Source organism: Mus caroli, unplaced genomic scaffold (assembly GCF_978045245.1).
Source record: "Mus caroli unplaced genomic scaffold, Mus_caroli_1 scaffold_15, whole genome shotgun sequence".
NCBI lineage: Eukaryota > Metazoa > Chordata > Mammalia > Rodentia > Muridae > Mus > Mus caroli.
Window position 1 is genome coordinate 51,947,345 of NW_028227270.1, and position 27,289 is coordinate 51,974,633.

At 51.2% G+C, this 27,289-nt stretch overlaps 1 protein-coding gene and 1 long non-coding RNA gene across 5 annotated transcripts in view; one reads left to right on the plus strand and one right to left on the minus strand.

Moving 5' to 3' along the window:
• LOC147000898 (uncharacterized) overlaps positions 1–9,650 on the minus strand; it is a 73,460-nt gene extending 63,810 nt beyond the window's left edge. For 2 of the 3 annotated variants that reach the window (XR_015045404.1, XR_015045403.1), the window contains exons 1-2: positions 9,582–9,650; positions 7,344–7,429 (exon numbers count right to left, since the gene is read on the minus strand). This is a non-coding gene — a long non-coding RNA (uncharacterized LOC147000898). Of the gene's footprint in view, positions 1–6,942; positions 7,026–7,343; positions 7,430–9,581 lie in introns of those variants that run through there. The other variant, XR_015045405.1, reaches the window with a different exon arrangement.
• The window catches only part of Tent4a (terminal nucleotidyltransferase 4A), a 37,361-nt gene continuing 19,336 nt past the window's right edge, over positions 9,265–27,289 (plus strand). For both annotated transcript variants that reach the window (XM_085830974.1, XM_085830975.1), the window contains exon 1: positions 9,265–10,007. In XM_085830974.1, the coding sequence (XP_085687100.1) occupies positions 9,310–10,007 (698 nt within the window). In that variant the 5' untranslated portion in view covers positions 9,265–9,309. The remainder of the gene's footprint in view (positions 10,008–27,289) is intronic.

A 27,289-nucleotide genomic window follows, 5' to 3' on the forward strand; every position in this document is an offset into this window, starting at 1 on the left:
ACAGGAACTGTGGTGTGGGGCTCTGGCCGCCATCAGTTCAATGACTAAAGTTTAAAACGAAGGTGAAATTCAGAAGAAAAATCCAGAAGGAATGAGACCTGTCAACAACCTGCAGCCCATGCCTACGCTAATGAGATTGCTAGTGACAGCCAAGCTTTGGAGGCATTCGATGTCCCCTGGAATATCCCTGCAGGCAAGGCTTTGAGCCCAGCCTCAGTCCGTCTGGAGTTGAGGGGGGCGTGTGGCTCCCCGGCAGCCTGTGGTCCGCGCCAGGCCTTGCTGTCATGAGGAAAGAATCTGCAGGTCTGTAAACTTGCTATTTTTAGGCCTGAGCGGGGCTGAGCCAGTTCCCCAGTGTAGTAGGGCCCTCATATTTTACTGAATAGAACCTTGAAAAGTTATGACACAGGTCTCAAACTTACTAAAAAACTTCAAAGCGTTGAAATGCCACATGGCTAATTCGTGAAGACAAAGGCACAGACCCCGAATCCCCTTTGTTCTCCCAGGTTGCTTCCCCAGTCCACGCCCACATCAGCAAGTGGCTCCCCTGATGCCACCCACTAATTATGAGTCTTCCCAAATGTACTCCCTTTGAGGCCTGGCCTGGCGCAGTGGCAGCCATCATGTCCACTAGCTCAGGGTGCCTCCCACGTAGGGGGCATTTCCTGACCTCCTTGTGCACTGTAAATCAGGAGAATGACCTCCAGCCGTCATGAAACCCATATCCCAGGGGGTCTCCTCTCCGTCCAACTCCCCCAAGAGACCCGGTGGCTCTCCTTCAAAATGTATGCTGCCAGTGGCTATGTGTCTTCCTGGCATCTCCACAGAGTCCTCCCAGGGCCTGGCATGCCCCCATAGCCTGCTCCTTTCCACAGGCTTACTGAATGTCCCTCTAGAGAGGGCCAGTTCAATCTAACTGCCTGGCTCAGAATTCTCCAGGTCCAACTTGTTACTCTGGCGTGAGAAAGCATGCTCTGTGACATGGGCGCTCAGGCAGCTTCCCTCTAGGGGTTGGTCTCCCAGATATTCCTCTTGCCTCCGTAAATGCCATGGACAAGAGCTAATAACTTGTCGTGGTGGCACATGCCTTCAATCCCAGCACTTGGGAGGCAGAGGCAGGTGGATTTCTGAGTACGAGGCCAGCCTGGTCTACAGAGCTATACAGAGAAACACTGTCTTGAAAAACCAAAACTAAAAAAAAAAAAAAAAAAAAAAAAAGCTAATAACTCAGCTGCTAGATATGGCATCTCACATGGTAAGCACATGCGGGACGCTGGGTTAAGAGGCTGTCCCAAGTTTGAGACCAGCGTGGGCTAAACAGTGAATTCCAGGCCAGCTAAAAGGGTGGGCCGAGAATATAGAACAACTTGAGAAACAGAAATGAAGAGCTGCTCTTTACAGCTGGGGGAGAGAGCTAGCCTGACTCGAGAGTGGGAGGCAGGCTGTGGGTCTGTCTGCTGTTGTTTTGCCTCACTTAGAGGATGAGGCTCAGAGCAGCCTGGAAGGGTTGGAGGAAATCCCAGATTCTTACGGAATCACAGAGGAGTGAGAGTTGCCTGCGGTATGAGGTCTGTGGCGGGGTCACTCTTGAAAGCCGGCTGCAGTGTGAAATCCTTTTCATTTTCATTCGTAATCTCAAGTGTAAATGAGCAGGCTCATCCACCTTTTCCAGAAGATTTGGGGTGTGAGGTCAGAGGCTTTTCAAATTCCCCAAGGCTGTGTGTGACCAAACACAGAGTTGAAAGTTGGAAATTGGTACCCCCACAGGCCCTGGTCCTCACTGAGTCATGAGGGGCTGTTTGCCCTGACTTGGCTCCCATAGGAGTTCTGTACATTTTTCCTGGGGTGGACAAGCTGGGTTTCCTCACTTAGGCTCCCTGCCTAGAGAGTGGAGTCTCTGCTTACTGACTCCTGGAGCCTGAGGTAGTAGCGAGGTGTGGCACTGGGCTACCCTGAGATATGATCTCGGCCAGGAAATGCTGCCAACTTGGCTGATTCAGCTGTGGGGAGTGTCCAAGGGCAGCCCGTGGCGTGCAATGCTGGCACTCAGCAATCACTTCCTGTCCCCTCAGACCACAACCAGGAGGGACGAGGAGGAGATGTGAAAGAAATATGGGATAACATGAACGCTCTTGTTTTATCTGGTATTTGTCTTCGGCACTGTAGAGTCTAGTCACTCTGAGAAATAAAAGGGGCATCCTATAAACTGAGTGCCAGCCAGAGACACCAATGTCCAGGGTCAAGGGCTCAGGGGTGCTACTGCCAGCCCATGTTCTCGCAGCAGCGGTGGCTGCCGTGTTCACATCTGAGCTGCCCTAGTCCCTCAGCAGAAGCCTGCAGCTCTCCGCATCTCTCTTTCCTGCCTCCACACCGACCCCACCATGGACTCTATCACATTACTTCCTAAGCAGTTCATGGGAGAGTCAGCACTATACACCTGCCAGTCCTTATTGCTAATGCTCTGGTCACAGCTAGTCCAATTTCCAGTCTTCCTTGGGAATACGAATCCAAGTTCTGGATGTGAAAGCTGTGCTGACCGCTCCAGGCCAGACCTCTCAGGCTCCTGCAGGACCTTCTCCATTTCTCTTTCCTCTGCTGGCCCTCCACAGGAAAGCAGGTGTGTGTGTGTGTGTGTGTGTGTGTGTGTGTGTGTGTGTGTATGTGTGTGTGTGTGTTCCCAGACCCAGGGGAATGGCAATGTTGGGAAGACACCTGGATTTTTGAGTGGGTGGGTGACACTGAGCCCCCACCCCCACTCAGTTCAGTGGATGGAGAAGCTGTTCTGCCTCGCCTAGATGGATGGGGTCACAGACAGGAAAGACAGAGGCTAGCTCCTAGCAGCTTTTGTTTCTGTCCGTGTTTGACAGTGGCCAGTTGGGGCAGCAGCAGGCAGGAAGCAAGCATCACTGACATTACTATTCCATGCAAGCCTCAGGTATTGAGACCCCTGGTCTTAGGCACTCTTGCTCTAGTTGGTTAATCTGCTTTAATCTCCCTGGTGGCTGCGGTGGCGGCAGTGGTGCATGGGCCCCAATGCTCTGGATTCTTGAAAGAAACACACACACACACACACACACACACACAGAGCAGCCGCCTTATATTTAATAAGCCTTAATCAGCTCAATGACTGGGCTACTCCCAAACTTCCACGTTGCTAACAGCTCCCTTCTGATACTCCAGAGTTATTACTTATTAAACTCTATATTCCATCTTGGCTACCCCAGGCCCAATGAGGGGGGCCCCCTGAGGCCACTCTTCCCTGGCTCTTAACATGATTGGTATACCTTTTCTTCTGCTGCTTTCAAGCCTGGATCTTCTCCCTTTCCTGGCTTTGATGAACCTCCTCTGTCCTGCATTTCTTGCCCAGGAATCCTAAAAATACCACCTGTCTCCTTGCCTAGCCATTGGCCACCAGCAACTTTATTTATCAATCAAAGACATCTGGGCAAAGGGACCTTTAGTGTCTTAATGCAGACATATGAATTCCTGTGTAATTGGGGAATCTAATTAATATAACACAAGCAATAAACCAAACCCACAACAGGGCACGACCAATGTAAAGAGCTCTCAGCCTTGGGTGCAAGCCCCTTGGACTTGAAGACTTGACAGATCTCTGGAGGTCTTCCAGTGACCAGGGCAGCAAGCTCTCCTCTCTAGCTGTTCATAACCTGCTCTGTCATTGTCTTTCTATTTCCTGTTGTCCTCCTGTCCTGACTGCTTTAGTACTAACTGTTCAGCTCTCCTTCCGCTGTCAGTGGCTGCTGACAGGACTCAAGTTCTCTATCTCTGGTGAAAAAGCATTCCAGAGTCAGGATGTGGCTGGAGCACCTGCCCCTTCTCAGGGGCTGAGGTACCCAGAAGCCAGATGGGAACTGGGCATCAGGTGCAGCTGGGATCATCAAAGACAATGTCTCTTCCTCTAAGTGGTGGAATCCAGTGGGTCAGTGGATTGCAGGGCCTCCACAGCACTGTAATAAAGATTTAGGTTTGGGGGGGTCTGACTGTGAGTTTGCCCCAGGCCACTGCTGCTGACTGGGGACACATCAGGGCCAACTGTCAGTTGGCATGCTTGGTCCTCTCATTAATGTCCACACCGCGGTTGCCACTCTCTGCTGGTCCTGTCAGTGGTTTAGTGTGTTCTACTGAAAGCAAGACAGGCCAGTCAAGAGAAGTCTTCGCTGCAGCTGATGTTGCAGCACCGACGACCTGAGAGGTAGGAGAGGGCTTCTTAGCCAACTCACCAGGAGCCCAAGCAGTTTTCTGACATAGCCTGAAAAGGGAGACCAATAACCGGCCATTTGCTTTTGACCAGTCGTGGTTATTCCAATCGTGGCCTTGCTACAGACTATAGTCTTCTCTCTAGTAGGGGACATTTTCCCTCTCTGGAAGGTAAGAATGGCTTGAGGAGGCTTGTCATCACAAGCCTGGTATAGACTGAAACAGCCTGGCTGGGCCTTGCCTCTGAGACCCAGGGTGATCTGCTGTATTCTTTCACAGTTATTTCAAGGTTTCCATGGCATGTTTAAAATGGCTGATGCTGGCATGCAGCTTGTCCTGCTGGCTGTTAAAGCGACAGGCTTTTTGCTCAAGGCAGCCCTAGTAACAGGAGAGAGCTCTGTATCTAATTAAGGAGTCAAGCTACCCCATGCTAGCTAGTGTCCCCCTGGTCTCTCACGGCTGAGCCCCGCACGCTGCGCTCAAATTCTTGTCTGACTGGGTAGAGCTGAGCCCCTCTCCCCACACACATCCTGAATTACTGAATGGAGCAAAGCCCCCCTTTCCCATACCCTAGGTCCCTGGATAAGGAGGTATAGTTGAAGTTTCTTCTCTTTCACCCAGATCTTTGGATATTCAAATGTCCAGATGGCTGGGCTGGGTGGAGTCCTGCCTATGCTGTCTGTCCGTCTTGGGCCCACACTGACAGGGTTGTGTCAGAATCGGGCTCTCAACAGGACATCCCATTCCAGCTTGAGATTACTTCCTACAGTGGCCTTGTTTACTGACCTCAGTTAAACCCTGAACTCATGATTCTTTTCTCCATCACCCTTTCCTTCTGTCCTTCCCTTCACATCCCAGCCTTCTGCAACACATCATGACACCATGTCCCCGATGCCTGTTCTAGAGCTTGATTGTCGCTACCCCCCCCCAGCCCTCCACCTGCAATGAACCCCCCTAGTATCAGTCTAAAAGCCTTTCTTGATTCCCTCCCTCAGCCCCATCACCCTCTGTACATTCAGGGCACACCCCTGCTTTCTCCACTGAGAATCTCTGGGCTTTCTCTCACGCAGAGGCTGTGCAGGTACTGAACACATGGCAGGGAGCAGACTCTCTCGATCACAACAATCAAAGTGCCCTCTCATAGCCTCTCTCAATCACAGCCTCTGTATGAGAGAGAGCCACGGTATTAAAACATGAGTTTAGTCCCTCCCCCCCCCCCCCCACGGCATCCACAGCGGATGGCACACAACCATCTTTAATTCCAGTTCCAGAATATCCAACATTCTCTTCTGGCCTCCTTGGACATCTGCATGCATGCAGTGCACACTCACACAGGCACACAGACCACAGACATATAAGCAGTAAATATACCATATTTACAATAGACACATAAGTAAAATACACCACGTGTGCTACTGCAACATCTTTCATTAAGACAAGACTATACACAGACCCACTGGTTTCAATCGAGATCGTATCTGTCACTTGGGTTCATGGTGTGTTGAGAAATGAAGACGTGCCAGCTCCCAGCTTATGCACATCTGCTTGCTTCTTGTCTTCTTTAGCCAAGGCTGCTTGTTGCATAAGGAAAAGCACGGGGGTAATGAGCCTCTGTGCCCAAGCTGCCTGCCAACCAATGGTCAGCTGGCTGAGCGTGGTCCTCTGGGAAGGCCCGCCTTTGGCTGCCCTGCTAGATGACTTACAGCAAGATTAGCTGTGTGGGATTTCGGTGGAACCATTCAGTTGGTAGGCTGACTTTGAGAAAAACTGAACAGTATTTTGCCATTGGGTTTGAGGGCAGCCTGCTACTCAGCTGTAGCTGATATGCCACTCAGCCTGGGAACTCAGGTCTGGATTTTCAGACGTCACTGTGTGAGCCCTGCAAGCCTGGAAGGGAAGGTGCTGGGCTTTTTTTCTGTGGAAACTGATGGGATTGATCTCGCTGCCCAGGGTTTTTAAGGACTGAATTTTACTCTCAGCATCAAGAAATATGCGGCTTCTATGGCTGGAGGGCAGTTAAGAGCACCTGCTGCTCTTGCAGAGGACTTGGGTGAGGTTCCTGGCACCCACACTGTGGCTTACGACCTGTAGCTTCAGTTCCAGGGGATCTGACACCCTTCTGTGGCTTTCATGGATATCAGGCACACATGCAGTGAGCTTATAATACACGTATACAAATGCTTAATTATACACATAAAACAAAAAAAATAAATAAATCTCAAAAGAAAGGAATGAGCCAGGCAGTGGTGGCACATGCCTTTAATCCTAGCACTTGGGAGGCAGAAGCAGGCGGATTTCTGAGTTCGAGGCTAGCCTGGGTCTACAAAGTGAGTTCCAGGATAGCCAGGGCTACACAGAGAAACCCTGTCTCGAAAAACCAAAAAAAAAAAAAAACAAATAAAAAAGAAAGAAAGAAAGAAAGGAATGTACAGTACTGCTCCTGATTTACACAAAACATTTGTCACCAGACATATAACAAAACATTTACTTTAATTACAAAGACTTGTCTAGTGGCTGATTAATCAAAGGAGCATGTTAGCTAAAGGCAGTGGCAAAGACAGAGCGTGAGACTATAAAAAAACAAAACGAAACAAAAAACAAAAAACAAAAACAAGCAAAGCACTCTAAGAAGAAAATACTGACAGCACAGACGACAGACTCTGGAAGCTGGCAAGGGGACTGAGCATGCATGGCCATTCTGCTAACACTCATGGGAGGACCTACCTTCTGTGCTACACTGTCCTAGAGCTGATGTCCAGCAGAGAAGAGGAAAACAAGCCTGTCTCTCTCCTTGGGGGCCTGCCATTCTGACAAAGTAGAGGGAACACAGAAAAACTATATATTGGATAGTCGGTGAAATCAAAACATGCAGAAGCCCCTCTCATGGGTGCCTGAACAGCCTTGTAAGAAAACAAATATTCACAGATGTTCTCAGGTTATGGTGACATTGTGTGTGCCCAATCCAATACACCAGGTGTCCCAAGAAAAGAGGCAGACATGGTGATAGTGCCATGCAATGATGGAGTCAGGTTAGTGATGTGACTGAACAAGCAGTGCCAAGGAATGCCAAGAATAGTAGACACCTGGAGGAAAGCAGGAAGCAGGGTAAGTTTCCTTGTACAAACCTTCTGAGACATCATGGCTGCTGACATCCTGATGTCAGACTTCCAGTCTCCAGAACTGTGGAGGAGCAAACTTGCTTTCTGAGTGCCTGAATCAGTAAAATCAGGAAAAGAAATGGGGAAGCTGTAAGACCCAGTGTAAAAGCTCTGGGGCAGGAGTGTGCCTCACACTTGCTGCTGGTGCGTATGAGGTTTTGGCACAACCTGGAGAAAATGGGGAAAGACTAGGTGGAGTCTGGCAGGTTAGCAAGGCTGTTACATTTTGATCAGTGAGAGAGTAAGCTCCTGTAACATAGAGGATCTGATTTCTTAAAAGTAACAACTTAAATATGTATGCATATATGCGTAGACATATCAGATGCTGGGATCACTGGCTGAGTGGGTTAAAAACTAAAGGGGGCAAAGGAAAGAATATGGGGAAAACAACTGGGAGACACAATTTAAAAACAGACCAAAGAGGGAGGTGACCAATGGGAAGACAGGCAAGAATTTGTCTTTGGATGTTTCTCTCAGTAGCAGAGCCAAGAGGGCCGAGGGATGGAGTGCAAAGACTTTTGTGCTTTTGCCCCGATCCATTAAAAGTTGAGTTCAAACAAGAACTGTTTTCCTTTCCTGTAGTATTTAACACAACACACTCTTTCTTTGGGACAGGGTTTCAGGGTTTGCATGTACTGTTTGCAATCCTCCTGCCTTGGCCTCCCAAACGCTGGAATTACAGGCACTCGTGACCACACACAAAGCATAGGCTCTGCTCATTGGCTGTGATCTCCACATACACCGGTGGTCAGAAAACGCCAGAGATGAAACATTCATTCGCATTAACGCCACTGACTGAAGGCAGTAAGCACGCTACCTGGCCCTTCCTTCCACCTTGGTACAGTGTGAGAAGGGCCAAGTACTTGGTAAGGTTTGCTCCACGGTGGTACAGACCACGAGGGAAGCAGTTCTCTCATGCTCAAAATTAGCGGAGCCCGGATGCAGAGGCCCAAGGGCGGTAGAGGCAGAACGGGCACCCGCTGGGCTGGACCCGCACACCAAACGCACAGGACACCAGAGCTGCTTCTGACTTCACGGGCCGTGGGGCCCGCACGCGGCGCATGCCAGAGCAGGCGCGTTTGGTGGAGCGCTTTGCGAGCGACGGGCCACGCGGGGCCGGCTCTGCCCTGTCACTCCACCGTACAGAGCACGTGAGGAGACGGCGGGAGGGCGGGGGCTCGACCCGGTGCAGTCGCAGCGGTTTCGTTTTCCCAGCCGGTCGGCGACCGCAGCACACCAGCCGGCGCGGAAACTTCCACCCGGCACGCTGGCGTCTCTGCGCACGCGCGGCGCGGCCCACACAGCCCAGCGCCGACCCGCACCCCGCCCCCTCCGGCCCCGCCCTGTCTGTCTGGTTTGCAGGCGCCCGCGCCGCCGTCTCTCCGCCGCCGCCCGGAGCGCGCAGTGCGCAAGCGCGGTAACCAAGGCGGCGCTGTCTAGTGAGGATTTGAAATCCCCGCGCGTGCGCACTGCGCCGCGGCCCGCGAGGGAGGCCGCGCCCCCGCCCCCGCGCCGCCTCCCCGCCCCTCATTGGAGCGGAGGCGGCGGCCCCCATCCCTCTCCGTGCCCGGCCGCCGCCGAGGGCGTCTTTCCGCCGCCGCGCCGCAGGAGCGCCGTGACTGACTGACGGCCCGACGCTCTGGGCCCGCCCCCTCGGCCGGTCACCGCCCCTTCGATGGCCTCTCCCTGCCGCCCGCACGCTACGCCGCCGCCGCCGCGGCCCCCTCGCCCTCCCCGCGCCGCCTGAGCCACCGGGACCGCAGCTGCGCCGCGCGCCCCACCGAGCGCCGCCCGCGCCCATCCGCGCGCACCGGAGCGCGGCCCAGGCCGGTCCGTCCGTCCGTTCGCGCGGCCGGCCCGGGGCGCGGCGGGGCGGGGCGCGGCGGGGGCGGGGCGCGGCGGGCGACGCGGGCCCCGCGGGGGCGGCGCGTGGATGGATCCGCGCGTGGCCTGGATCCAGCCGGAGCAGAAGGGGCCGGCCAATGCCCTGTGGATGCAGATCTGGGAGACCTCGCAGGGCGTGGGCCGTGGCGGCTCCGGCTTCGCGTCCTACTTCTGCCTCAACTCGCCGGCGCTGGACACCGCAGCCGCGCCCGGGGCGGCGGGGCGCGCAGCACCAGCAGCAGGAGGCCCGGGGCCGGCGCCCGCCGCCTCGTCCCCGCCGCCGGCGCCCGGCCCCGCCGCGCTGCCCCCGGCGCTGCTTACCGCGCTAGGGCCCGCGGCGGACGGCGCAAGGCGCTTGCACAAGTCCCCGTCGCTGTCGTCGTCGTCGTCGTCCTCGTCGTCTTCCAACGCCGAGTCGGGCACCGAGAGTCCCGGCTGCTCGTCGTCGTCCTCCAGCAGCACCTCGCTCGGCCGCGCCGGCAGCGGCCGCACCTTCTTCAGCTTCGCCGACGGTGCTGCCCACGCACACCCGGGCCCACGCGGCCCCACGCCCGCCGGCTCGCCGCCGCAGCACCAGTTCCACCCGGGCCGGCGGAAACGCGAGAACAAGGCCAGCACGTATGGCCTCAACTACCTGCTGTCGGGCAGCCGCGCGGCCACGCTGAGCGGAGGGGGCGGCCCCGGGGCCCAGGCGGCGCGGCCCGGCACGCCGTGGAAGAGCCGCGCGTACAGCCCAGGCATCCAGGGGTGAGTGCGCCCGAGCCGCGGGGCTGCCAGCGGCGCGGGCACTTTAAAAACTCCGTTGGATCAAGGTCCACCAGGCAGGGGGATTGACAGTTTGGGATGGAGGCCTGGGGCTAGACTAGAAAGCGGTTCCTGGTTCCTTTCTTTCCTCTGCTCCAGGGCAGGGAAGCGAGGGCTGGCTGTCAGAGTGGGAAGCGTTTACGCGTGTTCTTTCCTGTAGGCTAAATCGTGTATCTTAGTGTAGTGAGGTTGAATGTAAAAAATTTTTGTTCCCTTTTTTTTGAGACAGTAGATTTTTGGTATTGGTGCAGTTTAGCCATCAAGTGAGGTTTAGAAGTGGAGTCTTGTGTGTGTTGAGGTTACCTCGTACGTTTTAATTTTGGGCAGACGTTCACAGAAAGACCGTCACCTGGGGTTTCTGAAAACCACCTAATAGTACTCAGGTTTTTTTCCTGTGAACTCACAGGAAGGTGTTTTCATTTAAAATTTTTCCATACGGCTCAGAGGACCTTAGCGGTTTAATGTCCCCAATGACAGCAAGGTGGGGGTGTTGGTCTGGAATTGCCCCAGGTGAGACTGCTCTAGTGTGAAGCTCTTCATTCAACCTATTGGTTGAATTTTTGAACATCTAGAAACAAAATAGTGGTTTGTAGTCTCCAGACTGGTGAGCTTGGTTTGCCTCAGTTTCTGCAGCTCTTAAAGGGCGTCTAACCTCCCCACCTCCCCCCTCACTCCAGCCTTCTCAGGGAGCTACATCCCCAGTTTAAGTCCACCCGGGTGGTTGCTAGTCCCTGGGACTCCTTTGAGGTAACTTCTTAGGGGGCTATTTGCGGTTTGAGGTTTGTGGGGAACACTGATACTCTTTAAGGGGTGGTGGGTGTTACATAGAAACAGTTGTCCCCTCTGCAACTTGTTTCCCCTGCCTTGGATCTTTGGATCGGGATTCTCCAGCATGCACTACAAATCCAGGAGGAGCCTGGTTTCTTCGGCCAGTTCTCCGCAGTGCTTGCTTGTAGAACTTTGTGAGACAGGTGTGGCAGTGGACCTAAGGGAGGTTTCTGGATTGTTACATAACTGTAATGGACATAGTGTCTGCCGGGAGACGGATCCTGGACTCTGACAGAGTTCTACTTGGGTACTTAGGCGTCAGCAGCATGATCTGCCCCTCCGTGAGAGTTGTGTCCCTTGATGTGGTCTCTCAGGTGGTCTGTAAAGCTGGTCAGCCTCTGTGTGTTCTTCTGTAGCTTTTTGTTAGTATGTGTGCCTCTGTGGGCTAGGTGTGCTTTTAGAGTCTGGCGTGGGTGCAGTTGGCATGAGTGGCATGTATTTCTATTGATCCCACAAGCATGGTCCCTTCTTTAAATACCCTCCCTTCCTGGTACAGATGAACATTGCTACTTGGGTATTCACACTTGGCTCCTGTCACCCTACTCCCAAGTCTGTAGTCCTTGATTAGCTGCTGTCCCCAGAGCCTGGGTCTCTTCCTATGTCAAGCACATTGTAACCACTCTGGAGGATGCTGCTCAGACAGTCCAAGACTGGGGTCTTCTGGGCACTGTGGCCTAGCCTGTGTCCTTGGTCAGCAGGGTCAGTGGGATGAGGTTCTACCAGCCCCCAACTTTCAGGAGAGCCTCCATTACTTCCCCCACCCACCCAAGAGAGATGAAGGCTTGGCTCAGTGGTGCTTGGGCTCTGTCACTCTTCTTGCCTGAGCCCTGCCTCAGAGCCCATTTGCTCAGTTTAGGGTTCAGAACCCAGCTAAGAGTTTAGCCTTGGATGCTGCCTGGTGACTCTTCCTTTTCTGTCTAGGTGGCATGTGTCACGATTTTGTTGAATGGTGACTCCTGGAGGAGGAGCTTGCTAACTGGCTTGGCATGTGTGAGTGAGAGGGTGCCTCCTGAGAGGGTGCCTCGTCTGTTTCCTACTGTGACTGACCTCTCGGAGGGGGTGGGGAGGAATTAGTGAACCGGGCACCAGTAGAGCTGAGCCCTATATGTCAACAGTAAAGGTGGCTCCAACTATTGCCAGTTGCTCTCACGTGAACTGATCTTGGATGGCAAGAAAAAGACCTGTCTGAAGCTAGTCTTGTGCTGTGTGGGGCCGGCACCAAGCCTTCTTTGGCTTAGCAAGAGACGTAAGGAAGGTTAAGTGTTGGCTTGAGCGTGGCCCAGTTAACAGTGAGGGGGCCTGTTATGTTAGTGAGAGGCTGCTGAGCTTGCTCTCTGCTGCTGGGGACGTGCCTTTGGGGGACTCCGCAGACCTCCAGAAGGGATGAGTGGTTTTCTGGTGGGGTGAGAGTCTGGGTCTCTGCCCAGGTGGACACGGGGCACCTGCACCTTTCAGCTCTCTGGGTGGAGTCTGCCCTTGGAAAATGCTAGACTGCTTTCGATCCCGGGTAGGATGAAGAAAGTGGACAGGGAGAGCGGACAGGGCTTAGTGTAATGAGCTTGGGGAGGAGAGAAGGTGAGCCCTGCTGTGGGAGCTCCCCTAAGCCCAGCTCTGAAACCTTCCTTGGGACATGGCAGGCATAATGTCAGATGCGCCTCTGCATGAGTTTCTTGCTTAGGATGGAGGCAGGCATGGGCAGGCTCTCCGGGTCCTCCCTCCCCCCTTTAACTAACTCACAGTGCCTTCTGAGTCCTTAACTCTGACCCACAGTGTGATTCCTTAGTCCTGGGCAGTCTCAGTGGCTTTAGAAGCTGCTTTGGGTTAAAAGTAAAGAGCATTCTCCTGGAAGTGAGGATTGGAGTGTGGTCCTGAGCCATTCAGCCAAATCCTCCCTGGTGTCTTGCAGGAGTGCAGATGGACAGGGAGGCCCCAGCCCTTGCATGCACCTGCAGCCCCATGACCTGTGTTGACTCTGAAGGTGGTGTCCTCCCCCGTGTGCCTGCGGTGGGCAGCAGTCGTGGGCAGCTTCTCTTCACCATGGTTAGTCTTTGAATGTGTCCTGTGCCCTTGGCGACAGGAGTCCCGTTGTCCGTCTGAAGCCGGAGAAGCCTCCAGTGTCAGCAGTTACAGCTTGGCTGTGACTGATGGTGCTCTCAGGGCTGTGGGGTGGTTCCCTCCCAGCTCCATGCCTGCTCTTTTTGCTGTTCTTGTGTGAGGGAGTCAGAGCTCAGTGGAGCAGCCAGGTTCCCTCTCCTGCAGCACAGCTCCTGGCTGCTCTGACAGAAGCAGTGGGCCTTTCCTCAGAAGGCTCCATTGGGAAGGCACAGGTGAGGGCCCAGTGGGTTGTGCTGTGGAACACAAGTGTAGTCACAGTTATCTTCCTCTCTGTCTTCCAGTGAATATCAGGGGATGCACAGGAGGGAAGCAGGGAAGCTGTAAACCCCGCCTGTGCAGGTGACAGGGGCACAAGAGGTTTCTTTCAAGAGATGCTCAAGGTTGAAGAGGGAGGTGAGAACAGTATACTACACAGAGCTCATTGTCATATGGACAGTGTTACCTCCTGTGCAACCTTCTCCAACTAAACAGCACCACTCTCTTGTCATGGCCAGTCTCCATACAGAACTGGAAAGGCTAGTGAGATGCTGTCCCGGGCAGCTGAGGGGAATCCCGGAGAACTGCTGCACCATGGCTTGCTCAGGATGGAGAGCTGATGCTAGGGAAGGCTGCCCAGGAGGACAAGGCCAGTCTTCTTTTTAGACTAGAATATTAAACAGGCTGGCTCAGTCCTTTGGAAAAGAGGCCCTAGGGTTGGGGAGGCCTTGGGTTTGGTTCCTAACACCAAGGAGAAAAGCAATAGAAACAAAGAAACAAATAACCATAAAAGTAAAAATGGAGTCCCTGAGTAATTTTGAAGAAAAACCACCCAATGCTCACGCTGTGCAAGTTAGGAGGGCGGGTGTCCTGGTGTCCTGGCGTCCTGGTGTCCTGGCGTCTGGGCTATTTGGATGAAGAAGCAGGGCTGCTTTCCCCTTAGAAACAACACACCTGTGGCTTAAAAGTAATTTTTAAGTAAAAAATTTTTTTTTAGATTTTTTTACATATTTGATTCTTGTATATGTGCTTGTGTGAGTTTATGTGCATCACATTTACAAATGTCTACAGTCGCCAGAAGAGGACATTGGATTCCTCTGGACGTGTAATGACAGGCAGCTGTGGGCAGCCAGATGTGGTGCTGGGAACAATCTGGATTCTCTGCACGTGCTCCTACCTGCTGGACAGTCCATCTAGCTCTTTAAGTAGACATTTAAAAGGAAAAAAAAGAAAATCTATGACTTTAAGACTTGTGCTTCAAAGTCTTGGTTATTTTGATGACAGATGTGACCTTTTGGGCTTCACCTTGAAAGATTTCATACCGAGTATCCTTTGGGAGCAGGGATACCAGTCAGTGCACCATGGACGGAAAGGATGCTGTGCCTTGGTAAGGTGGTATACTTAAGAAAGTAATCCAGGATATTCACATTCAGAGACATGGTTTTGATGATGCAGACAGAACTCAAGCTGCAGGGGTGCCCGCCCTTTCCAGGAACCATCACTAGTGCTTGCTGTGGCTGGTGTTGCTGTGATGAGGCTAGGCCAGAGGCTCTGCCCAGCCTGTCAGGGTTGCTTTAACCTTAAAGTTGGATGGTATGCTAACCCCATAAGGCTGCCCAGGAGAGTGTGGCTTACAGCAAAGTGAAGCTAGTGATGCCCTCTGCATGCCTCTGAGCGGGGCAGCCATGTCGTCTTCCCATTTGGCATGTGCACGGACTCAGACAGCATTGAACTCTTGATACGTCTCCATTGTTCACTGTTTCTGTGGTCAGGTAGCAAAGTCCAGTGCACTAGGTTTGGACCAGTTATCAGTCACATCCTTCCGGTCACTTGAGGATGGCTTGGGTGAGCTCTCTATTCAGCAGGGCAGAGGGCTGAGTGTCAGCTGTTTGTTGTCACATCTGTCTCCAGAGCCGGCTCATAAGCACATTCCTGTAGTTTCAGCACTTGGGGAGACTCCTCAGAGGGCTCACATGATTGCATAGGCCAATTCGGATGGTCTATCTTCAGGCCATGCAATGCAGTGTGGTCCATAGACTATTCCATCAGAACCACAAGTTTGGGCATGGGTTGCTGTCTGCACACACTGGCATTGTTTAGTAGGAAGACAGCATTGATGTGGGAAGAGGAGGCCATGGTTGTCTTGTCCAACACTCTTGTCCTCTGCTTGGACATCAGCTCATCACAAGTGACTCTTTAATATTGCCAGTCCCATCTTCTGGCTTGATTGTCACCCCTGAAGCTGGTCTAATTGATGACAAGAACAGTGTGCACTTTTCTCTGCCTCTCACAGATGAACCATTCTTTAGTCTGCCATTTAACAAAGTCTATACAAGAGCCACGTGATTGCACAAAAACTGTTTCAGCCATGAGGGCACCTGCATTGATCAGATTGTCACCGTGACCCATTTAAGTTGCCACTTGATAATGACAAAACAGCCCATGGTTGCTCTGTGTAAGATGTGGCCCACACCGGATCTTCAGGCTCCATTGATGGGGATGGTGGTTTGCCCGTGGCCTCAGCTGCAGAACATGTACCTCTCCCTGGAGGAGCAAAAAGACCCCCACAATTCTTGCCTTGTCTCTTCCTGAGCTCCCATCTGAATCTTTAGTTTCTATAGAGTTAACTTTTACTGTCCCCTGCCTACCTACACTCCCAGCACCAAAGATGTGCAAACTAAGAAAGATGCAAAAGACAAATAGGTTTTGTGTGCAAAAGTAAAGAAAACTTTAGTTTTTGTCTTAGGTATTTTAATATAGATTGTGAGCTTTGCAGTGATTTGTTGTTGTTGTTGTTTTGTACATGTAAAACAGTATGTTAGTTTCTCTCTGAGTGTAGCTAAGACCCCTAGTGCAGGATGAAAACATTAACATACACACAGGATGAAAAACATGTAGAGAAGTCTCATGCCGCATCTGAAGGGTTTTCCCATTTGCTGGCATCCTTTTCTTTTTAAATACTGGATAACAACCAAAGAGTCAGAGAACCTGGGTAAGTGTAGAGACTGATTGGACCACCTGCCGAGAGTCTCTGTCATCTGTGTCGCCTGTTGGCCTCCTGCATGAGCTGGCTGGGCTGTGGCAAGACTTAGATGTGGGGGTTCTGCACAGGCTTTTCCCAGATGACAGGCCCAACTAGATGGGATGTCCCGGACATCCTTGAGTCAGTGGCTTGTGACACTCATTTGCCTTTCAGAAAATTTTTTATTAATTTTATTTATTTACATTCCAAATGTTATCCCCTTCCTGTTAGCTCCAGAGTTCTTTGCCCCGTCCCCTCTTCCCTTTGCCTCTGAGCAGGTGCTCCCCCCCAAACCTCACCTCTACTCCCCCCACCCCCCAGCATTCCTCTTCTCTGAGGCATCAAGTCTTTACAGAATTTAGGCACATCCTCTCCCGCTGAGGCCAGACAGGGCAGTCTTCTGCTACATATGTGCTGGGGGCCACAGAGCAGCCCATGCTTGCTCTTTGGTTGGTAGCTTAGTCTCTGGGAGCTATGTGGAGTCTGGGTTAGTTGATACCGTTGGTCTTCCTATGGGGTTGCTGCTTTGCACAATTCTGTAGCTTTTCCTGGTGTTTGTTTTCTGAGAGACAGCAGTGGGCATGATTGGGACACAGAGTCAAATTAGTCCCTTTTTTTTTTTTTTTAAACTCATTTTGTTTCTCATATTGGGAAGCATGCACTTGGTTTGGAGACCATGATTCATTAGCCCAGTCACATACTTGGGGGTCTGGTTCTGGCTGGTTTTACCTGTGCTCTAACTCCCACACCTCAGTTTCCCCACCTGAGAAGTAGGGCCTGTGACATAGTCAGTTTGTGAGCTGGTCAGCATGTGTGAGAAAGGCTACTCCTTCCCCCTTTCCTCCTCTCAGGAAATGGAAACCAAAAATGAGCTTCTTGTTGCCAACAGGAAAGCCTTCCTCTTCTTCCTTTTCTTAAATAGCCGAAGCTACAGACTCAAAGCTCCACATCTTAGAGAGGGGAGGGGACTCAGACTCAGCTGGGAGTTCTGGGATCCCCCTGCCCCCTAGTCCTTGTATTTTAAATGCAGACGGCACTTTAGTCCATTGTCACAGCATGTGTGTGTGTGTGTGTGTGTGTGTGTGTGTGTGTGTACATACACTGTGTGCCTGCTGTGCTGCAGCTGGAGTTAGGTTAGGTTCAGTTCTTAGCCTCTGCTCCGAGGGGAGGTTCGAGTGGCCGTGGATGACGATGACCCTTACTCTTTCTTTGCCACTTCCTACACAGAGTTAGTGGGTTTGGAGGGAAGAGAGCAGTGTGCTGGGGAGCCATGACAGCGCAGGGTGGCACAGTCCTGTGCAGAGGAGCAGATGCAGTGTCTGTCCTGGGTAGTGGCCACTCTTCATGTGTCCTAGCTAGCACGTGGAGGGTGGCCAGTGCAGGTGAAAAGCTAAGTTGAACTTTAATGTGTTGACTTGTTTTGTGGCATTGGGAATCAAGCTGAGCTCCTTGAGCATGCCAGGCGGACAGTCTACCAGAGAGGACGACCCTCCCGAGCTCTTACTTAATTTTAGTTAAAATTTAAATGGCCCTGTGTTTGAACAGTGCTGACTTTGTGCAACTTTATGTTTTACTTGAAATAGTTTTAACTTGGTAAGTTGCTGAAATAAATTGAAACTCAACTGCAGTAAAAAGAGTGTTGCTTAGTAAGTTGCTATGGAGAAAGCTCTAGAGTTCATGTTTCTGAGTTTCCAATGCAAGTCCTTTATGAAAGGCTGATATCTTTGTGCCGGAGACAGCAGGGAACCGGGGCAGTGCAGCCCAGAGCATTCTGAGGAGGGGAGCATTTCTGGTCAGCATGCAGGAGCGAGCGAGCAGGCCAGCGGGCAGGCCAGCAGGCAGGCAGGTAGGTAGGCAGGCAGGCAGGCAGGCAGGCAGGCAGGCAGGCAGGCAGGCAGGCAGGCAGGCAGGCAGACTGCTGGTGGTGTGGCGAATGGGTTGCCTTCAGGTCTCTGCAGGTTTCACAGCTTCCCGCCACAACTCCCAGCAGCTCTGTGCACAGGATTCCTGGAGGCTAGTGAGCCCTGCTCCACTGTACTCTTTGACGTCCTGGTTCAAAGCCACACAGAGGCAATATTTCTTGTGTTTTACAGGCACAAACCCAGTCTAGATTCATGATTCATTAGCCCAGTCACATACTTGGGGGTCTGGTTCTGGCTGGTTTTACCTGTGCTCTAACTCCCACACCTCAGTTTCCCCACCTGAGAAGTAGGGCCTGTGACATAGTCAGTTTGTGAGCTGGTCAGCATGTGTGAGAAAGGCTACTCCTTCCCCCTTTCCTCCTCTCAGGAAATGGAAACCAAAAATGAGCTTCTTGTTGCCAACAGGAAAGCCTTCCTCTTCTTCCTTTTCTTAAATAGCCGAAGCTACAGACTCAAAGCTCCACATCTTAGAGAGGGGAGGGGACTCAGACTCAGCTGGGAGTTCTGGGATCCCCCTGCCCCCTAGTCCTTGTATTTTAAATGCAGACGGCACTTTAGTCCATTGTCACAGCGTGTGTGTGTGTGTGTGTGTGTGTGTACATACACTGTGTGCCTGCTGTGCTGCAGCTGGAGTTAGGTTAGGTAAAATAGTCTGACAAAGAGGTCTGCACTTGTGCATATTGCTGTTGCTGTTGCTGAGGGAGATAGCTACCACAGACTAAGGGTTTAGCACGGCACTAGGCAAAGCCAAAGTTAAGTTCATGAGGAGCCTTTCCTAAGGAGAACAGGCAAATTCAGAGCCTACCTGTGCTATGCTTCCTCTGTGCGGCTGCATCCTGCAGAGGGGCACAGGGAGCCCTTTGGGATGGATCTGGCTTCCTGGGCTGTTTAGAGGTTGAATATTGGGAGAGATGGAGAAGCTGTGAGATTCTGACATCTCCTGGAAGAGCCAGGCCTCCCTGCAATCCCAAAACAGCTCATTTGAACGAAATGAGAGCAATTTTCAGGAGATGTTCTGATTTTGTCCAAGTGTCACCTAGGACGTGATAGAACTAGGCTCAGATGCAAGCTTCTTGCCTGGCAAGTCCATGCACTTGACCAGTGCTTTCCAGAGAGTTGAGAGGGAACATGAGTTGAGAGTCAGAAGCATGACTTGGTGAAATGGCAGAGACACGTTGAAGCATAAGGAAGAGTATTTTGGTCACAGGCATCTTCTCTCAATTGAAGTAACATTTTAGAAAGTGAAGAGCAGCTATGATATGGTATCCAGAAGTAAAGAGAGCACTTGGCATGATAAAGGAATTCGGAGTATAGCTACTAGTTATCTTGTGAATGAGTCATGAGACACTAGTGTGGGCATGGAAGGAAGGTCACTGTGTTGGCATGACACTCTGAACTACAGGGTGGGCTACTGAACAGTTTAAAGCTTGTGGGGGGGGGGGCGCTTGGGGCTGGAAGAAAGCTCACTGTGCATGAAACTTTCCTTAGCAGGTGAGCTCTGCCTCATTCCCCTTGTTCCCACCTGGCTGTAGCCGGCTGTACTAGCTAGTTAGAGCCTTACTGGCTCCACTGACCCACACCTGGGCCAGGTCTCTCTTTTTTATCCCTTTATACAGTGTTTCCTGCTGCCCTCCAGGATGCTCCAGGAGGTATGGCACTGAGAGAAACAGTCCACCCATATCACAACACAGCACAGGGCTGTCAGTGGAGCTCAGGCCTCATGATTCCCTAGCTCACTCATTACCTAGGAAGGAGGTAGAGGGACTTGCCAAAGAGGTGAGGTTGGTAGGAGCAATGCTTGTGAATTCCAGGCTCTGACTCCTCTGGAGAGAGGCCAGATGCTGCCAGAACTCTTTGCTTCTGAGGACAGGTCTTTGAACATCCCAGAGGAATGTGAGTGACACTTGTCACTAATCTAGCAGCAGCAGGACAGGGAGCTCTGTCCTACTAGAGAGGGGCTCTTCTCCTTTCAGTTTATAGGTGACTCTTGAGAGCATTGATGCCTATTGTTTATTCATTGTTTCTTACATAAGGGAACCCCCTGCTGATGTAAACTTAAGGCTGTTCTGTCTCAGCCTCCCAGCTGCCAAGATTACAAACGTGAGCCATCATTTCTGGCACCAATTCTAAAATGCTGATGAATTTGTAAAACTGGTTCATATTTTTAAAAGTGGAAGCTTTAAAGTATCTCAGTCCCATCACCCAGAAATCGCCAGGATAATTAGATGACCACAGCTGTAGATGGCATTCTCCAAGATCGTGTAGATAGTACTTGGAGCCACCAACAGAAAAACTCACTAGAATCATCTTCATGAAAACTCTAGTAAATTATTTATTTTGCTTCAGTAAGAAACGTGCAGTTTCAAATAGAAACCCGGGCTCCTGAGAGCGACCGCTGTGGCTGAGAATGTAAGCTGACAAAGCCCCGAGTGCAGAAGGTTGTGCTAACAAGGCACCGACCAACTGTTTGCTCTCAGTTTATGGGCCGAGAAGTCCGCCCTTCTGCGTCTTCCCTCCTGACTGAACATAAGGCGTTGCTGTGAGTTTGCTATTTTGTTGTGTGGTTTCGTTCACTAATATTTGTTGATTGAGCCCTTACTGAGCCAGTGTCGCAGGCCGTGTCTTCAGGAGGTTCACTGCTGGCCGTGCTGCTCCTCTGTGCTGTCCTGTGCTCTCAATAGCTCTGCAGGGCCAGCCCTGCATCCCTGGGCTCTGGGTTGCTCTGCTCTGACCCTGTGTGTGTAGTTTTTGCCTGAGATGTGGTTTGGTTCTTCATACTGCATAATGGCTACTGCCAGTGCCTTTTTATGAAGGGACTGGATAGATGCATTTTTTTGTAGAGTGGATAAGGGCTCTACTCCCTGAAGCCTGTTGTGGCCCTGTAGGGTTGCTTGGCTTTCTTCTCCCATCGCAGAACAGTGCCACCACCACCTGTCCTCCGAGACAGGACCTTGTCTCCTCTGGTCTGAAGATTGATACTAATTGCTGACCTGTCTAGACATCTCTGTCTAAGCCGGCCTCTTTGTGAGGCAGACTTTTCTGGACCTCAGATGCTTGTGCACTGCAGGCTGAAGTTGGCCTGCAGTCTAGGGGGAAGCTCTGTTAGGTCCTTGCTCCTGTGTTGCTGGCTCTGCCTTCCTGGGGTGACAAGTGTCTGAAAGTCTGTCCATCTTTGGATGCTGCTTGCCTTGGCTCTGTCACTGACACCCAGCAGCTTCCTCCTGACTCCTGACTTTTCTCAACATTAGGGACACGCTCTCTGATTTTTTTCTGTGGAGCTGGCAGTGAGGTAGCTTTCTCTTCTGGGTTCACTGTTTTTGTGATACACTGCGTCCCTTATGCCATCCCTCTTACTCTACCTGTGCACAGCATATTTCCCCCTTGCTCATTTTAATATTCAATAAGTCTTAATATTGACTTGCTGTGGATATTTTCCTATGGAAGCAGCCCCCACTCCCAATCCATCTGCAGTTCTGAAAGTCTGCCTGTTCCATGGGATGACCATTCTGTGGCCTTCTGGTACCAGATTGTGGGCAGCAGAGATTCAGGCTGAGCTGGGGCATTACCTTGTTGGGACCTGGACTCTGCTTTGAGTTGTTTCAGCTTTCCAGGGTCAGTGCTCTTGGCTTACCCCTGGGCTTCCTAGAAGGCCTGGTGGCCTCTTATTTACAGTCAGCCCCTGGGGACAGGAGTGGCCCTGGGCTCTAGCGCTTAGTGCTGCTGTGTAGGGATGCTGCCTTCTCTCCAGGGTTTCTTCCCTGGGGGCCTGCTGTTTCAATCCAGCTGCTGCTGCTGCTTCCTTTCTCAGCCTCAGCACCAGCTCCTTGGAAGGCAGTCCCTGACAGCTTGTCCTGTGCCACATGAAACCAGTTTGGATTTCTTCACTGTTTATTCATTTCCCCTATCCCCAGGGAAGACTCTTCTAGTGTGAGCAAGGGCCTCAGTTTCTCCTGTCTGGCTCACTAGTCTGCAGAATGAGCCACACAGGAGGTCCTCAGTAAACTACTGGAGTATTCAGGTCACTTCTGCTTTCTCTACTGGTGTACTGAAAGAAACCTTTGCACCTGTTGGGTTATTTTCTCTCCCTCAGTCTTAATTCCTGCCTTTTCTTTCTATATTTTTGGTAAATTTCCACTGTTAGGGTCTCCCTTTTCTCATAAGGTCCTTTTTGTCATCTCGAGTGAGGGCAGATACTACTGCCCTGGTCCCAGTTTCCATATGTGGGGCTGTGTGTAGAGTGGTTGACAGTGGTACCAGGACTCTACTCAGTGGCCAGTGTCACACAGGAGAGGCCCAAGCACCTGTCACGTGCAGGTGCAGCCGTGATGCTTCCTTCCAGTCTGAATGCAGCAGCAGAGCTCTCTGCGTAGTGCCTGGGCTTGTGTCTCTAAGGAGGCTGAGTGGCTGGTCTGCTGGGAGGGAGGGAGTGTCTGTTCAGGGACTAAGTCATTGAGAATCACACACCATCTGTGTGGAAGGGTTTTCCTGAGCAAGGAGGTATTTCTGAGCAAGGTGGGTGTATGTGTCTGAGTTTGTTGCCCATGGCATGGAGTGGATCTGGGATGTGTCCCTTATATCCAAAGTGGCCCAGTCCTGCTCTCTGCTGCATTTCAGTATGCTCAGTGCCTAAGTATTGGCACTGCTTCATGTGGTCCAGGGCTTACCAGACTTCCCTCTATAGAGACCAAGGGGCTGTAGGTAGCCATGTCAGAGGCGTTGCTAGCACTGCGGCAGGAAGTGCATACTCTAGTTAAGGCTTTGTTCATGGCATACCTGCTGTTGAGAAGTGATGCTCTCACTTTGTGTGCTGAGTGACTTCTTGGTGCCCTTGGGCTTGCTCTGCCTGGGGCATAGTCTTGAGTCGCGGAGCATGCACGTAGAGCCTCTTAGAACCCCTCCCTCGTTAGGCTCTGGAAGGCTCTTAGACGTCTATCTGTTCAGAGTCCAGATTGGTAATGTTGATCAGAAGGCTGCGGAGCCCTCCCTCTCTTATCTTGTGTATTAACCTGTTGTAGTTAGCTTTTACTGTAACGTTGACCAGACTGGTCAGTGGGCTTGTCCGTGGAGACTTGGCTTCTTGTTAATTATGTGGGAGGGACTCTACTCTGTACAAGACAAACACTGTTATCTGGGCAGGCGGTCCTGGGCTATAGGAGCAGTCTACCTAAGCGTGCGCCTCAGTGAACCAGCAGGCACCATTCCCCTGCTTCAGCAAGCACCATTCCCCTGCTTCAGGTCTGCTGAGCTCTTGCTGTTGGATGTCCTTCAATGATAGACTGCAACCTGGAGAGGTGCAGGCCACATAGCGATGGGCTGCGACCTGGAAGGATAGCCACATAAACCCCTTTCTCCCCAGAAGGAGAGAAAGGGGTTTATCACAGCAACAGCACTTTAACCCTAGCCTCTCCTGACTGCCTGGGGAGTAGCTGCTGCACAAAGATCTTCCTTCTCACATCAGCTTTCTTATGCAGTAGAGCAGCCATGTCCACCCCACTCCACCTTTCTTCAGAGCCTCATGCTCTCTATACCATTTGAGTCCTGTGTAGAAGATAGGTACCAGAGAGATTCTTGTAGCTGTTCAGAACATCTAGTGGGAGTCCCTAAACACCCATAGGCTCAGTTCCAGCCTACAGCCTTCCACTTATTTTGAGACTGCAGGGTTTTTTTTTTTAATTTTTTTTTAAAAAAGCACGTTTGATAGTCTGAGACAAGGTTTTCTAATTTGTTTCTGATTTCTAATTTGTTCAGATACTAGTTGCCTTGTGACATAATTAAATAAAAGTGATTTATAATTAGTTCATTAACCATGCCATTTAATGATGCTTTAAAGAAGATTATCCGCCCTTAGAGCTGTGGAAGCAGCTCACTTATTCTTCTATAGGTATTTGTGCTTGCCTTGCTCAGCAGCCCATTCCTTCTGATGAATAAAGAGGCCCCTGCAGCTCAGCACACTGGGTCAGTTGTACTTGTGTCAAAGAAAGCTGCAAGACCCTCCTGTCCTGGATGCTCTGTGTATACTACTTGGTCCTACTAACCTGCTGCTGTTAGCTTTAACTGTTAGCTTGGCATGTGTGTGTGTGTGGGGGGGGGGTTGTTTTATTTTCTGGCAAAAATGGTTTCCAAAGTGAAGGGTTTTGGTCTCAGAAACTTATTGATTTTAAAGTTTTTTGAGGCTGGGTGTAGTGGGCCACACCTTTAACGCTAGCACCAGGGAGGCAAAGGCAGGTGCATCTATGTGAGTTCAAGTCCAGCCTGGCCAGCATAGCAAGTTTCAGGTCAACGCAGCTATGGAGTAAGATCATGTCTGAAAGTAGCAACAGTAACACTGAAGAAGTTGGTGGAGGGGAAAGAATAACTTAACAGCTGAGGAACTGAGGGAGTTTCAGAGTTTTGATTAGCAGTCTGGAAAGGGAAATCAGTGCCCGAAGTCAATGCAGGTCCTAGCCTCACTTTCCAGTAGAAGTGGAAACTGATGGGTAAAGGGGGTGAGGGTAACAGTTACAGAGCCCTGGGTCTGTGGGCAGCAGAGAAGTCATGTGCTAGCAGCTCACAGTTGGTGAATTACATGCTGTGGCAACACCCAAGGAGGGCCACTGGTTCTTCCTGTGTGTGCTTTCTCACTTGTGCGCTGTCCTCCCTCTCCCCCTCCCTCCTTTTTAGTTTATGTATATGAGTGTTTTGCCTGCTTGTGTCTGTGCACCAGCTGAGATCCTGGTGCTCTGGGGAAGTTGGAAAAATATGTTGGGTCTCCTGGAATTGGAGTACAAATGGTTAGGAGCCTCCATGTGGGTGCTAGGAACAGAACCTGGATCCTCTTAACTCCTGAACCATGTCTCCAGCACCAGACCCCTCTTTTTCTTTGAACAAAGGTGCTGTCATGAAGCCTAATGTCACATTTGGGTGTTTCTCTGCCTGTTATTGTGTGGTTCTTGTGCCTCCGTTGTGCTTGCTACAGGCCAAGGCTCTGTTTCCGCTCTGTTTCCTTGTGCTCGTTACTGATGCGGTGCAGCTGCTAGCTGAGGTTGAGAACAGCACATTCCAACAGCTTACAGCTTGTGCTTGTTTCGAGTGGGGATCCCAAGCCTGAAGGTCTGGGATCATGGGAGTAGAGAAGGAGCCAGCTTTGCCCAGGTAGGAACTGGAAGGAATAGGAACCAGGAACCTAAGGTAGGGGCTGCGTTAGCCAGCTCGGATTTGCTTGGATTATCTGGGACAGCACTTCGGAAGTGAAAACCGTCTCGCAGGATGACCATCTCTTTCCTTGGAAGCTAGATTTGGTATGGAGAGAGTTGGTTTGACTTAATAGCTGGGATCCTTTCTTCTTAAGACTAGCCCAGAGATCCAAGCTCCATGTCCCTGACTTGGGCATTAAAGACAGAAACTGATAGAATATACAAAAGATAGGAGAAAATCTGTCGTATTTTCCTCTGGTGTTCTGAGATGGTCTCTTGTGGTCCAGGCTGGCACGAACTCCCCATTCTCATGCCCCCACCTCCCAAGTGCTGGGTTATAGACATGGACTACCACACTCCTCCTGCAGTTGGAGATTGACAGGCCCCAGGGTATGAAAGGGAAGCTCTGACACAGTGAACATGCAGGCCTCTAGCACCCTCTTTGCCTGCTTCCTTCATCTGTCCCTATTGGAGGCTCCAGGATCTAGGAAAGAATAGGAGTAGGGCTCCCACCAGGCTTCCAGGCCACCTGAAGCAAAAGGTTTCTCAGCATTGTCCCTTAGCTGGCAGGTACCTTACCTGCACAGGTGTGGCTTTTAGTGCTAACAGCAGGCCCAGTGGACAGCAGCAGAGTCATGATTGACTCCCACAGGCTCTTGTGTGTGCCCAGACAGGAGGTGGTGCTCTGCTACCTCTTCCCATGGCTGCTAACAGCTATGGTCAATCATCAAACTTCCTGTCTTTGATGACTACAGTTTGGTGGTGACCCTGCTTGCTTTTGGGAAAGGCCAATAGGAGGCTTGGCTTTTTGTCTTCACTCCCTCATCTCAAAGGCAATTCAGTAGCAGTGTCCTGTTCTGAGAACACAAAGCACATTCTTTCCTGATTTTTCTCCCCAGATCAGTTTGTAATATTTATATCCCATTTGTCATGACTTCAGAACGATGCGTGCCTTGCTGATAGGACCACAGCAGTGGAGTTAGGACACCTGTGTTTGACTAGGCACCACTTCTTGCTCTGGGCACTTACAGGCCATGGCCTTACTCCTGGAGGAATGCCAGCCACTTCCTTCTTGGCCCCAAATGAGTGATCAGTATGATTGCACACTGTGTCTTACTGATTCAGGCAGGGGTTTTGCTGTGGATTGGAGGACCCTTTCCAGCTTTCTTCTCTGGAGTGTCAGGGAAGGCCCTAAGGGTAAAGTGCACCTGAGTGAGGAAGCCCAGCATGAGGCCCGAGAGCAGGTGTGTGTGTGTGTGTGTGTGTGTGTGTGTGTGTGTATGAGAGAGAGAGAGAGAGAGAGACAGACAGACAGACAGACTGTCTCATGCTGTTGGTATTTCAGATAGAGCTTGAAAGCTTGGCCATATGTACTGCTTTGCTAGTGAAGACCTTGAGTCATGTTTTGGCTATTGGACCTCTCTGTCTACAGGATGTTTGAGTGTGGCTAGTTTGAGCTATGCATGAGATTTTTGTAAACTAGTGTTCTGTTGTGACCGGGCCAGTTATTTAATTTTTCTTTTTGTCTTTGAAACCTGCTGCTCTCAGGCTTTAACCTCTGCTTTTCTCATCTTGAGCTCCTCCCCTCTGGACCTAGTGGACAGCCAGCAGGACCTCCTGTGGATTTGTGTCTTCCCTGTCTCAGGCTGTGTGTTACCTATCATGAGGTGTGCAGTGAGCTGCCTATGTGACTCAGGGTGTCTTGGCTATGGCTTGAACCTTTGGCTGGCTACGGTGCTGCACTGCAGTTCATTGAAAAATGTCTGTCGTGAGTGTAGCTTTCCAACTGGCATTGTTTTGAATGCATCTTTAAAGGTTAGTTATAAATACATTAATACTTGGGACTGACAAGAATTCATCTGTGGAACTACACCATCCTGTGAGATTTTATTTCATTATATATGTTCACAGAAAAGAAACAGGGAGGGTAGGGTGGGCTGGAAGACCCTCAGCAGTTAAGAGCACTGCTCGTGCTTTCAGAGGACTTGGGGTTGGTTCCCAGCACCCACGTGGGAGGGAGCTCACTACTGTGCATGACTGGTTCCAAGGGATCTGATACCCTCTATGGCCTCTGAGGGCACTCTGTGCAGATGGTGTACAGACATACGTGCAGGCAAAACTCCCATACGCTTACAGTAGATACTAATAAATAAGCTGGACTTAAATTTCATTTTATGTGTATGAATGTTT